This window comes from Pan troglodytes, chromosome 17 (assembly GCF_028858775.2).
Source record: "Pan troglodytes isolate AG18354 chromosome 17, NHGRI_mPanTro3-v2.0_pri, whole genome shotgun sequence".
Taxonomy (NCBI): domain Eukaryota; kingdom Metazoa; phylum Chordata; class Mammalia; order Primates; family Hominidae; genus Pan; species Pan troglodytes.
The window spans coordinates 68,385,618-68,399,981 of NC_072415.2; the positions used below are offsets into that span (position 1 = coordinate 68,385,618).

Consider the following 14,364-nt stretch of genomic DNA (forward strand, 5'->3'; position numbering starts at 1 on the left):
TTGCCTGCAGAATCCTTTATCTCACTCTATTCCATAGTGAATGCACCTAGGCTGAAAGCTACTGTCTTTCAAGATGAAAGTACTGAGTATCCAGATTTTCTTCTGAATGCTTTTACCCTGGAATGGGGGCAGCATTGTGGCTATTGTGGCTAATAGCACTGTTTGCAGCAGTGTGTTTAAGATGGCTTTCCACCAGGAGCACCCTCAAAGCCATCCTGGGAGTCTCCACTCAGCTCTGCTCCAGGGAACAGGATCAGATTGGAACCTGGATGAATGCCAAGAAGAATCTTGTAGTTATCTATAAGATCATCTTCTAATTCAGGCTAGAGAATTTCAATGAACGTGAACTTTGATTTTAATACCCTACCTGTTACTGCTTGGCATTGAGTTGGCAGTACTGACAAATGAAATGAACGTGTAGAATTGGCCAGTGAACATGGCTAGTGTTTGTTGAGTGTGCCACGTGCCCTTGAGAACTTTATAGAAACCAACTCAGCTGATTGGTTTGATCCTCACAACAGCCCTGTAAGTTATGGTTACTGCCCCATTTTATAGATGAGGACACTGAGGCCAAGAGAGATAAGGAACTTGCCCTTAGCCACTTGGCTCTGTAAGTAACAAAGCCAGGATGCAAACCTAGGAGATCTGCCTTTTGACCTGTGTGGTATCAGTCATTTAAGCTGCATAGGGTATGGACAGACTCAGGTTCAGAGTCCCTCTAAGCTCCGTGGTTTTCCCTCTTCACTCTCTTGCATGTTCTCTGCTGCTCCTAGATTGCTCATGCCCCCTGGTGATCCTGTAGGCTTTGTCATACTGTTTGATTTCCTATGTTTAAACTGTCCTTTCTCCCAGTTCTCTACCTCTCAAAGCCTTCCCATCACCCTGTATTGTATTGAACTCCACATCCAAAACCATTTTGATTTCCAAGTTAGAGTCCGTCTGTTCCCTGTACCCCAAGTCTCACAGAATGTGACCTCTCTATGTCAGTGAATTTGTTCTGCCTTAGCTTCTAGTGGATTGTTGACATGATGGCTCTTCCCTTGTAATTGTAACCATAAGGGCTGCTATACCATGTTGTATCCACATGTCGTTGACATAGTATTGCTCTCAAATTATTTGTTGGTTGGCAGGGCATGGTGGCTTATACCTGTAATCCCAGCACTTTGGGAGGCCAAGGCAGGAGGACGTCTTGAGCTCAGGAGTTTGAGACCAGCCTGGGCAACATAGGAAGACCCCCATGTCTATAAAAAATAAAATTATTAGCCAGGCATAGTGGCACACACCTGTGGTCCCAGCTACTTGGGAGGCTGAGGTGGGAGGATCACTTGAGCCCAGGAAGTTGAGGCTGCAGTGAGCTATGATTGTGCCCCTATACTCCAGCCTGGACAGCAGAAGACCCTGTCTCTAAATTAAATAAATAAATGTTGGTTTAATAAATGAAAAAAGGAAGGAAAACCAGCAATAGTTTTCTTAATAAATTTTCCATTTATTTCCTTATATATATTTACAAACCTTTTGGTAGAAAATATTTTCAAAATGTATGTTTATTACTGCCTCATAAGAACAGTCTAGAAAATATAATTTACTTCATTCAATGATAGTGAATTTTGAGAGCCTCCATAGTTTACTACAGATCAGATGAATTGAGTGCTTACGTGAGTACCTACTTGGTGCCAGGCAGTGTTCTTGGCACCTAGTGATCCAATGGTGAGCAAATTCAAGTCTCTGTTCTCATGGGCTTGCATTCTGGAAGTGATGGATAATAAACTAGTATGTCAACAAATGAACAGGTACTTTCAGAAAGTGATATGAGGAAGATACAGCAGGACGATAGGATGGGGGGTGATAAGGGTGGCTGATGGTGGGAACTCTAAAGGATGAGACCTGGGATCTCACACTTGGATGACAAAGTGGAAACAGCCATGCCATCCAGAGTCAGCTGTCCAGCAGAGGGACCTGCCTGTGCATGGGCCCTACCGCAGTACATATAATCTGCATCCATGGCAGATGAGGACAGGATGGTTGGGAGTACAAGGAAGGAAGAGAGACTGGTTCCCAATGAGGTTAAAGTTGATTCAAAGCCAGATTATAGTTGGTCTGCTAAGTCATAGGAAAGAATTTTCAGTTTATTATGAGAGGAGTAGGAACCCATTGAGAGTTTAAAGCAGAGAATGACATAAACAGATAACATTTCAAATAGCAGCGCATACGTACATACACGTGTGTGCATGCACGCGCACACAAACCTGATACAGTACATCACTGGACTGTGGTTTATCTCTTGCTATAAAAGTATTTGAAATTGTGTTTAATTGAAGGGTCTAAGTATTTGAGGTTTTACTGCGTATATAGTATTTAAAGATTAATGAAATAGTCACACTTATTTATCCAATTTCCTGCTTTGGTAGGAACTTCGCAACGAACTTCACACAATCAAATGAACACTGATTTCTTTAAAAATGAACAAATACTCCACTTGTACTCATAGCTTCATGAACTAAACCTCAGCAGAACGTTGATCGGTGCTGCTTCCTGGGGTGATCTCTGTGCAGGAGATAGTCTTTCAATTCTCTTAGGCTGATGATGTGAGATTTTAATGCAAAAAACAAAGTTTCCCTCAAAGATTAAATCTTGTATATTCTTCTGTTTACTCCACTCATATGTGTCTCGAGTCACAGGCATATAGCAAGGCACCGGTGACCGCTGGTTCTCCGAAGTTAATCAGCTCTGTGAGACTGAGGCCACACCCTGCAGTTAGAAATTTTACTTGGCAATGACAGCTGTAATTTTGTCATTTGTCTGTGGCTGGGGCTGGCTCCTAAAACCCGGTGTGGATAGTGACATCTAGTGGATCTCTAGTAGATCAGTTCCGTGGACTGTCAGGTACCAAGTGAAGAAACACATTCAGCGGTGCCACATTCTAAAATTCAAAATATATTCTCTGTAATCCAGTTGCCTGTATCTAAAACATGAAATTATTAGGAATATTAAAATTTAATTTATTGTTTTTTCCCCACAGACAGAAGATCCAACCATGGAGCGACCCTATACATTTAAGGACTTTCTCCTCAGACCAAGAAGGTGAGGCTTGTGGGTATGGGTGGGTGGGGATGCCTGCCCTGCGTGCTGTGGGTATAGGTGGGGATGCCTGCCCTGCGTGCTGTGGATATGGGTGGGTGGGGATGTCTGCCTTGCGTGCTGTGGTGTGGGTGGGTGGGGATGCCTGCCCTGCATGCTGTGGGGATGCCTGCCCTGCGTGCTGTGGGTATAGGTGGGGATGCCTGCCTTGCGTGCTGTGGATATGGGTGGGTGGGGATGCCTGCCCTGCGTGCTGTGGGTATGGGTGGGTGGGGATGCCTGCCTTGCGTGCTGTGGGTATAGGTGGGGATGCCTGCCTTGCGTGCTGTGGATATGGGTGGGTGGGGATGCCTGCCCTGCGTGCTGTGGGTATGGGTGGGTGGGGATGCCTGCCCTGTGTGCTGTGGGTATGGGTGGGTGGGGATGCCTGCCCTGCGTGCTGTGGTGGTTGGCTTTTGCTGAAGACGATTTTAAGTGTCCTTTGAAGTCACAACCCTTCTAACCAATTTTCTTCCATTATGTGTGCAGTCATAAGTCTCGAGTTAAGGGATTTTTGCGATTGAAAATGGCCTATATGCCAAAAAATGGAGGTCAAGATGAAGAAAACAGTGACCAGAGGGATGACATGGAGGTACGTGGAGGGCGTCAGGCCTCTCTCCTTGCCTTGAGATCATATTCATGTTTTGCTTTCAAACTTTATAATTGAAGGAAATAAAAGTTTAGAAAGCTTAAATATAAAAAAAAGTACATATGTCCACAAATTGGTCATTGATAGTCTACCAGTGCAGTTATTTGTTTTGGTTAAAGATGAACTTTTTATGTTACAACACCAATCCTCGGAGAGATTTCTCTTTAGACAATGCCATGCCTATTCCCCAACGTTAGCCCCACAGCTCTGTGAAAGTCTCCTCACACATTGAATCCTATTATTGCTATGGACTTGCAGCTCTTTGTAAATTCTTTTTAGCCATTGAAGTTGCTTCAAAGTGGGTGGAGGATTTTAGAAAATCACTTTTTTTTCAAGTTTCTTACTCATTTGGCCACAGGTGACAGCCTGCAGTAGAAAAACCTTCCTCTAGAAATGCCATTCTGCAATGAGCTGACCAGAGGAATGTCCCTTTTTTCCTTCCTGACAGAGCCGCCTGTATTTACCTTGTCACAGACTGATGCTGTGGGTCCTATCGTACCTTTTCAGCACACACCTCGGCCAGTGCTGTTTTTTTAGGCAAATTCTCATATTCTCAAAGTGTCCGTTAAACGAGACCTCTCTAGGGCTTATTCTCACATCTGTTTGCAGCTGTTGCATATATGTGATATGTGAATAATGTGTGTGGAGAAGTTACCCGAACACTCCTCCGCCTGAGAGATCGTATTTCCAGGCATTATTTCATTTACAAGCCTTCATCTCTCTATATACATGAAGAGGAATAATGTGGGTGGTAGAAATTTATGAATGTTAACATTTCATAAGCACGTCAACAGATTTTCATCTCAAATCCAAGGAATTTTTTACACTCTTCTTGCCTTCCAACTGCAGTAACCAGTGAATTACTTAATTTTCCAGTGATTTTAGCAGAGGATGTTAGGAAGGGAATACGTAATGCCTAAAATATGTGCTGTAAAAATGGAACTTGAATTTTGGTACCATGAAACCCGTTGGTATGGACACAGCCAGTGTAGAGGGCCTGAGTAGAAGGCAGCAGCTTCCAGACTCCTGGCTCCTGCGGTTGTTTGGGATGCAAAGAGGAGGCTTCTCTCTCAAAGCCCACCTCCCTGGGGAGCAACAGGACTCCGGGCCTCTGGTCCCCTGTGCCATGAGTTCTGTTAGAACACAGGTGCAGCGCAGCTCATCTTCCCTGCTCCCTTTACCTCATAGAGGTATTGAAAAGATGGCAGCTGTAATGTGACCCGCATCATTGGCAGGGCTTTGTACAGCCTTGGAGGCCCTCAAGTCAAAATAACAAACATGACGTATGGAAAGAGTATGATGTGACTTAAGTAGTGTCACCGACTGTGCAGATCCAAATTGTGTTGTCCTGCAATGTAGTCATCTTAGAGGGCAGCACAATTAATTGGCTATTACTCAGAAGATTTTTGAGGCCTTTCTAGAATTGATATATATATATTTTTTGGCCTTCAATTGGGAATTTACTCAAATGTGGCCCCGAAGCCATGGCTAGAGCCAGAGAGCCCCAGAGCAAGGAGAAGGGCATGCAGGGCAGGCTGTGATGACCTCTTACAGCCGAAGAACCAACCTCATAATCGTCCCTTTAACTTTATGCCGCAGCATGGATGGGAAGTTGTTGACTCAAATGACTCGGCTTCTCAGCACCAAGAGGAACTTCCTCCTCCTCCTCTGCCTCCCGGGTGGGAAGAAAAAGTGGACAATTTAGGCCGAACTTACTATGTCAACCACAACAACCGGACCACTCAGTGGCACCGACCAAGCCTGATGTGAGTACCGTGTGATGGTCAGGAACACGTGCATGTGCACTGCACAGCTAGGGACAAATATGGCGGCCCTCTGGGACAAGGCTGGGAAATAAATCATATGTCTATAAGAGCAGATGGTGGTGTGGTACGAGATTCCTCTCCATTTACGTAAAGCATGCAAGAGCAGTCAGAACTTGTATATTGTAAGCGATTGCCTTTGAGTCACATGCTGCTGTTTTCAATATGAGCTGATTTATTTTCTATGTCTTCTTTTATGTCGATTCCTGAAATACAAAGCAGAGGTTGTTTTTCTTAGACTTATTTTACATTTGTTGATTATATTGTTTTCTTGTTCACCTTTCTCTCCCAACTGACCCAGAACAGAACCGGCAAGCAAATTGGCTTTGCAATTTTCTGTTTTCTCTAAGTTTTTGGATTTTTACTCTCTTCAATGCATTGATTTGGAAACCTCAAAATTTTTTTTTTCTTTAAGGAAATTTGAGCCCCTTAATATAATCAGAAACACATGGGAGAGTTGCAAAATCAGAATTAGTAATTACTGTGTATTTTAATCCCTCACCAGCCTCAGGGATGCAGTAAACCAATTCCTGTTTTGTTCCCTCAGCAATTTGTGGTTTGATTGATAGCAAATAAACACTGGTTAAAACTCATGGCCTTTAAAAATGGTTTTGTAGCAGCTTGTTTTTAAATCATTTTATACAGCAAGATCTAAGTCTATTGATAATACATCGAAGGGCAAAAAGAAAGTCTTAAGGAAAAGGAATTTTATCCTAGAAATTATGAGCTGCTTAGCAGCCAAGACAAGGAGGAAATTATCAATGAACTATACAACTTTCAGTATGTAATAAAAGCAAGTCTACTGGGTAGTATAATTTTCTTGTCTACTCGAACTCTGAAAGAAAGTGGCTAATGATACATTTTAGACAACAAGCAGTATGAGGTATCATGTTCTTAAAAACCTTTTATCTTTAGAAATTGTAAAGATACTCCACATATGACTGTGGGTGGGGAGGTTGGCCAAGTTTTCTGGTCTAGGTTTTGTTTAATTTAGAGATAAAGCTTGCAGAATCTGGAACAACGAATAGCCTGTCTTCCCTGAGCCCCCAGGTGGGTTCTCGTGAATGTCAGCTGTTCGTGATCAGCTTTAGACTACCCAGCACGGGCATTAGCTCAGGACAGCAAAATGGTCTCAGGACAGCAAAAATATCAGAGCAGCTGGGTAATGCTGAACTATCTTTTGTTAAAGTTTTTTCCCATGGAAATAGCTTGGTTGATTCTTTTTGTTTTTTATATTATTGCTTACTATTTCCTTTTGATTAACGCCCATAGCTATTAGAATTATTGTAATCCATTGTAGCTATTTGTAGTAAAAATGAATTTGGACCCACCTTGGGCTTGGTTACATGTAGTGACTAGAAGAATCTTGGTAGCAATATCCTAAGCAAAGCACCATTATCTACCTTTGCTCAACAGCATGAGAAAGGAGTACTGAAAAGGTAGATCCTCATGCGACCTCTGCAGAAAAGTGGCCAGGAGCAACTCACAAAGGAAAAAATCCTGATAGCTAATATGTATATGGAAAAATATTCAGCTTCATAAATAAGGATCATGCAGATTAGAGTTTGTATTTTGGGGACAAATAGGGATAATTGCTACTTTCTCTACCTCACAGAGTTGTGAAACTAACGAGGGAATTCTTGAGAAAACACTTCATACATTTTAAAATATATACTATTTTTTTGATGGCTCCACAGGTGTAGACATGTCCCCACACTCATCAAGAGGTGTACGTTAAACATGAACAGCTTTTTAATGTGTTGATTAGACCTCAATAAAGTGATTTAAAAGAGAAACCATCTTTGGTGGCAGTGTCCCAGAAACTAAAACAAAAGGTATAACTTGCTGGCTCTTCACTAGTCTAGAGCAACAAGGGAAAAATGCAGTTCTTTTTCTGTTGTTGTTTGAGACAGAGTCTCACTCTGTCACCCACAGTGGCACCATCTCGGCTCACTGCAACCTCCGCCTCCCAGGTTCAAGCGATTCTCCTGCCTTGGCCTCCTGAGTAGCTGGGATTACAGGCGCCCACCGCCATGCCCAGCTAACGTTTGTATTTTTGTGAAGATGGGGTTTCACTGGCTTGGTCAAGCTGGTTTGAAACTCCTGACCTCAGGTGATCCGCCCGCCTCAGCCTCCCAAAGTGCTAGGATTACAGGTATGACCCACCACGCCCCGCCAAAAAATGCAGTTCTTAATCCAAGTTCGGGTTCACATGTAGTTTTGGGAGAAGGCAGAGGCATAACTGCCCCATCAGGGAGGCAGCAATGCCAAAGGGAGAGGCTGAGCCAGGAAGGACACAGCAGAACTTGGCAGAACCTGAGGAGCGCCTCCTTCCAATGGGCATAACTTCTAGAAGGCAAGAGGAAAGTTAGTTAAGGAAAAAGAGTTTCCACCACAACCTCTGCTAGCAGGCCCTTTATTGGGATACAGTATAAGTTCATTTCAGAATGAGTGAGAAAACTTTAAAATTTGTGTTTTAGAAAGAGTCTATAATGAGTGTTCTTGATAAGTACTGTATTTCAATTAGTCTGAAATAAAGATTTCAACTTTTGAGATACTAACTTGTGACATAATTTTTGTTAATGGGATATGCTATCTTACTGAAAGTATCTGTGACAGTTTTCCCTGAAAAAATTTTTGGCATTTAAACTTGTACACTAAAAGCCTCTGACTAGTATTTCCCCCAAAGTATGATTGCCTATAATTTACTGCAAAAAAAAAAAAGTTTTCTTTTTTCTTTTTTTTTTTGTTTTGTTTTGTTTTGAGATGGAGTCTCACTCTGCTGCCCTGGCTGGAGTACAGTGTGACATGATCTCTCAGCTCACTGCACCCTCCGCCTCCCGGGCTCAAGTGATTCTCCTGCCTCAGCCTCCTGAGTAGCTGGGACTACAGGCAAGCGTCACCACACTCGGCTAATTTTTGTATTTTTAGTAGAGGCGGGGTTTTGCCATGTTGGCCAGGTGTGTCTTGAGCTCCTGACCTCAAGTGATCCGCCCTCCTTGGCCTCCCAAAGTGCTGGGATTACAGGCATGAGCCACCATGCCCAGCCCAAAAAAGTTTTCCAAATTGAATCAAAACTTTTAGATCCTGAATTGAGAGCATCACGTGACAAAAAATAGGGTATGATGTTTCGGTGTTCTTCAGACCCCGGCTGACTTGAGAGGTTATCTCCTGATGTTATTAGGATTTTTAAAGTAGGGTAAAGGAGGTAAATGCAGTGTCACGATTTTGAGATTCTGTTAAAATGAGCTAGAAAGCAGCTGAAAAAAATTCGTGTTGGATCAGGTGTACTTTCCTCCAGATGACAGCTTTGAATTTGTCCCTTTTGTAGTCTTTGGTCAAATTGCTGGTGACCAAAAGTAGCTGCCTTGTCATTGCTGGACTTCTAGAAGGATTGGGACTGCCCAGCTGCTGTGTGAACTTGCCTGTCACCTCTGCTTCCAGAGGTCTGACTTGTCACTGTGGCAAATGGGCAGAGGACTTTGATTTCTGTTTTTTATTAAACACTAAGGTATATTTTGAAATATATGCCTGAAAGATGCTCAAAATGGTGTGACTAATGCGTTTTAAAACTGCATTATTTGATTGAAATGAACCTTAACCTATACTTTAGCAGTAATATGGTGGGAGAATTCTCACATTGGATGACCAGCTAGTTGTCAGTGTTTGACGCTGACACTTTAGTGGCCATCTGGCCCTCCGTGAGCATTGGACTGTCATGAAGGGCCCGATCTCAACCACTTCTCTTCTTCTCTTTCCCCCTTTCCTGCATGCTCAGGGACGTGTCCTCGGAGTCGGACAATAACATCAGACAGATCAACCAGGAGGCAGCACACCGGCGCTTCCGCTCCCGCAGGCACATCAGCGAAGACTTGGAGCCCGAGCCCTCGGAGGGCGGAGATGTCCCTGAGGTACGATGTCCCCAGAATGCTGCAAAGCCCGGCAGCTCCTTCTTCCCATGTTCTCCAGCTTGATTTTATATCATAATTTCTTCTCTCAGTAAACATTGTTGAAAATGTAAAGATTACAGTGATGCAGGGAATTAATTACCATCTGAATATTAATTTGAAAGTGCCTATAAAAGCCGTATTTGACAAGTATATGTGGCTCTATATTGTAGAAATGGGAATAACATTATTTTTATTTTTATTTTTTTTGAAGACAGTGTCTTGCTCTGTCACCCAGGCTAGAGTGCAGTGGTGCAGTCTCGGCTCACTGCAACCTCCGCCTCCTGGGTTCAAGCAATTCTCCTGCCTCAGCCTCCTGAGTAGCTGGGATTACAGGCACGCATCACCACGCCCGGCTAATTTTTGTATTTTTAGTAGAAATGGGGTTTCACCATGTTGGCTAGGATGGTCTCAATCTCCTGACCTCGAGATCCGCCTGCTGCCTCAGCCTCCTAAAGTGCTGGGGTTATAGGTGCATGCCATCACAATGGCTAATTTTTTTTTTTTTTTTTTTTTTTTTTAGTAGAGACGGGTTTCACCATGTTGTCCAGGCTGGTCTTGAACTCCTGACCTCATGATCCACCTGCTTTGGCCTCCCAAAGTGCTTAGATTACAGGCATGAGCCACTGTGTCCAGCCCACATTATGTTTCAGTATGAAAATCTTAAGATATTTTTACTTTGTAATTTATTTTTCACCGGGGTCTAACCATGTCTCATTAAATGACAGCTTGTTTTTATCATAGTTGAGCTGTTGAATGAGCCCTGTAACTTGTTTGGGTATCATATGCATATTTTTATTGAGTTGCTTTGACACTTGGAAGAGATTTATTACCATGAAAATATAAATTTAGGTGAACAGAAATGTGTAATTTTCCCTTTAAATAGTTATGGTATGTTACTTAAAACGTTATGAATTAAACAACAAATTAGCCATAATCTTCCATGCTGTCTTACCAGCTCTGTTTACGTACTAAAAATCCATTCTTCTTAGACATTGTGTTAGGAAGATCATTTAGAATGTGGTGATTCAACTTGGAAAAGCAAAAGTAATGATTCCATAACACATTCACTCTAAGTTATTTTATACCATTGTTTAATTACAGCGTATAGCTTCTATGCTGCTCTCACGGTGAATCCTCATTGGTTAAAAGTAAAAGAAAATCCATGACAATTGTTTATAAACTCCAGAGAAGTGTGTGTGTGTGTTTGTTTTTTTGCCCACACATATAGTAACAAGTGCTGGAAATCAGTCACTGTTCAGAGAGGAGTGTTATAAAGTGGTTAAGAGCACAGCCTCTGTCTGGAACCAGGCCTCTTTGATTCACATCATGGCCCTACCACTTGCTAGATGTTACCTTGGGCAGGTTATTCTCTGTGCCTCAGTTTCCTCATCTGTTAATTGGGGGAGTTATCTTCCTCGTGATTATTGTGAAGGTTGTGTGCCTCATAAGAGGCACTTAGTAGGTGTTAATTATAGTTATCACCAGGGCCATTGTTGTTACATGGTTTCACTGGGGAGCTGGGTAGATCCCTACTTCCTAGTGTTTACCCCAGTGTCTCCTTCTCTGAAAGCCTTGGGAGACCATTTCAGAGGAAGTGAATATCGCTGGAGACTCTCTCGGTCTGGCTCTGCCCCCACCACCGGCCTCCCCAGGATCTCGGACCAGCCCTCAGGAGCTCTCAGAGGAACTAAGCAGAAGGCTTCAGATCACTCCAGACTCCAATGGGGAACAGTTCAGCTCTTTGATTGTAAGTAGTGGCCTTGTTTGAAAGAAAAGCTGAGCAATGTTTTATTGCTTTTTGTTGCTTAAGGAGAATCTCTTATGTAAATAGTGACCAAGGGTCTTCCAGCTCCCAGCTAACTCTGACATTTTCCAAAGTTCCTCCTTCCCTAGGAGAAGCAGGACTGTACTAAAATTAGCCCAAGCAGGTGAGAATCTTTCTTGATTTGGAAGGCAGCTTTGCTCACCCTTATACCACTAACACTTTCTTGGTTTATAAAGAACTCAAAGAAGTAAAACTCCATGATGTCTGTAATTATTAGCTTTAACCTTGTAGAATTCCTTTCCCAGCCAAAAGGCTCATGAAAATAGTACCTTTATCACAAAGGTAGTATTTCACAGTAACAATTAAAAGCCATCGGGCCTAATCAGTCCTCTTAAGTCATATTCTGCAGGATTTATCATTCTCATTTTGCTGATAAGGGCACAATGCTTAAGTGGCTCATCCAAGACAAGGTTTGAATGGGAGATAGAAGACGTCTCCTAAGTCCCAGAGTATGAACCCTTGAGAAATGTTGTGAAATTGTGACACTGTCATCAAGGTAGCATTTTAACTTGGGCTCTCAACCATCAGAAACATACTTTCTAGAAGCTTCAGATGGGCCCAATGCCTGAGCCCAGTGGAATCAGTCACAAAGACTTCCATGTTTGACAATACAAAATTGTGCAGAAATAACCCATAGAAAAGCCCTGCTTGTGCATAGAATTAAGAGCAAATGAAGTCTCAGTGTTTCTCAAGAAACTGAACTTAAAAATGTACAATAGTAAATGATGGTAATCACTCCACTGAAAATGGCATCCTAAAAAAAAATAGTCATTACTATGACCATAACAAACATAAATGATAGCACTGCATACAATGTAAAAGCAAGTAAGTACTCACAAAATTGTTACTTTTTGGTTATGGTGTTTTTATTTTAAAAGACAGTATACGCCTCTATTACATGAGTTGCATTTATCATTCAGTTAATGTGATTTCACATTAAAATTCTGTGACTTTTTCAAAAAGAGATGTGTCGCCAAGATGAAAATGTAGTACTAAATGGACAGGATAAAAGAAATTGCATATATATGGGATATTTGAACTGATAAAACTGTTGTTATAGAAACAACATAAACAATGAAGCCTTGTATTTAAAACCTATGAAAGCAAGGAGGTACCACAGAATCCATGGCAGTAACACACCTTTAGTAAACCAAGTAAACACCGTAATTTTTTTCAGCAATAATCATAAGTTAGCAATTCTAGTTCTTTAAATGAGGAGCTCCTGAATTTAATTATTCTAGATCTGTGAAATATCATTAAGACCCAAATACAATATTGTATTATTTCACATCATGTTCACTGTTAAATGAGAGTCAAATCGGATATTTGCTTATTGGGATTACCCTGTATTCAAGGGCAAGAACATGAGCTTTGGCTGGGCGCAGTGGCTAATGCTTATAATCCCAGCACTTTGAGAGGCTGAAGCAGGCGGATCACCTGAGGTCAGGAGTTCAAGACCAGCCTGGCCAACATGGTGAAACCCCGTCTCTACTAAAAATGCAAAACTTAGCCGGGTGTGGTGGGGTGCACCTGTAGTTCCAGCTACTCAGGAAGCCAAGGTGCAAAAATTTCTTGAACCCAGGAGGCAGAGGTTGTAGTGAGCCAAGATCGCGCCACTGCACTCCAGCCTGAGCAACAGAGTGACACTTTTATTAAAGACTGATTCTTTCACAGTAACCAATGTGGGAAGATGTGAATTGTCCCCCATCCCTACCACAGAGTCTTCTTGTACCATTTACTTATCACAAAATATTAAAAATGAGTAAATACTAGAAACCGATACCATGGATGAACTTGCCGATAAGGAGACTCTGGCTTCTGTGTGTGACCTGCTGCTAATCTTCATTCATATCAATTAGGCTTCATTTAACCACATAGACTAATACAAACAAGTTAGAGGAATATTAAGACACTACACAGTAGATCTTTTTTTTTAAGCTTGATCTCACTATTTTTAATCATTCCTGTCTTTACTACTTGAAGTCCACTTAGAAGCTAAAATTGGCTGAGCATGGAGGCTCACACCTGTAATCCCAGTACTTTGGGAGGCCGAGGTGGGTGAATCATCTGAGGTCAGGAGGTCGAGACAGCCTGACCAATATGGTGAAACCCCATCTCTACTAAAAATACAAAAAATTAGCCAAGTGTGGTGGTGGGGGCTTTTAGTCCCAGCTACTCAGGAGGCTGAGACAAGAGAATCACTGGAACCTGGGAGGCAGAGGTTGCAGTGAGCTGAGATCACGCCACTGCACTCCAGCCTGAGCAATAGAACAAGACTCTATATTTAAAAAAAAAAAAGAGCAGCTAAAATTATAAATACCAGATCTTTCAGAAGTAGGCCAAGATGATGTCTGAGCTCCTCTGAATATAGGATGCAACTGACTCTTTCTCAATTGTAATAATCAATAAATGTTGGGTAGCCACATATCACTATTTCTTCCTCTTTTTCCGTCTATTCACATCACATTAAAATTTACCCTGAGGGTGCATCTTAAAGCAAACTACAAGACTGCTAGCTTCTTTCTGTTTGTAAAGCAGCATTAGAGGGTTGCAAAGTCCTGTTGAGTCTCCTTTCTGAAAGTTTTGGTCTCCTCTTATTTTTGCCACTAATTCTAAGGACCAATCAAAATTCCAGTCTGCTTAACTGAAAATTAAAGTGAAAGATAACTTTTTCAAGGATGACTGTCCTTGTTCTGAAAAGATGTTTCATTTAATTACCTTCTAATATCGAAGAGCGGTGAATATGGTTGAGTGATATATTTGTTAAACCAATGAAAGTTGCTTTTAAGAATATATTTCTTGATGCTTCCTGTCTTTTCCTCTCCTTCCAGCAAAGAGAACCCTCCTCAAGGTTGAGGTCATGCAGTGTCACCGACGCAGTTGCAGAACAGGGCCATCTACCACCGGTAACCCATGCTAATTTCCAGTCATCAATTGACTTTTTGGGCTTTCATTTACAATCATCTGGGCTGCTGCACAAAGAGTTTTTCCTGTGTAAAT

The 14,364-nt window shown here is 42.0% G+C and overlaps 1 protein-coding gene across 26 annotated transcripts in view; it reads left to right on the forward strand.

Annotated features, from left to right (window-relative positions):
* Positions 1-14,364, forward strand: part of NEDD4L (NEDD4 like E3 ubiquitin protein ligase) — a 363,613-nt gene that overhangs the window by 281,835 nt on the left and 67,414 nt on the right. For all 26 annotated transcript variants that reach the window (XM_001140979.7, XM_063795757.1, XM_001141065.7 and 23 more), the window contains 6 exons: positions 3,020-3,081; positions 3,607-3,709; positions 5,366-5,532; positions 9,368-9,500; positions 11,110-11,286; positions 14,196-14,270. In XM_001140979.7, the coding sequence (XP_001140979.1) occupies positions 3,020-3,081; positions 3,607-3,709; positions 5,366-5,532; positions 9,368-9,500; positions 11,110-11,286; positions 14,196-14,270 (717 nt within the window). The remainder of the gene's footprint in view (positions 1-3,019; positions 3,082-3,606; positions 3,710-5,365; positions 5,533-9,367; positions 9,501-11,109; positions 11,287-14,195; positions 14,271-14,364) is intronic.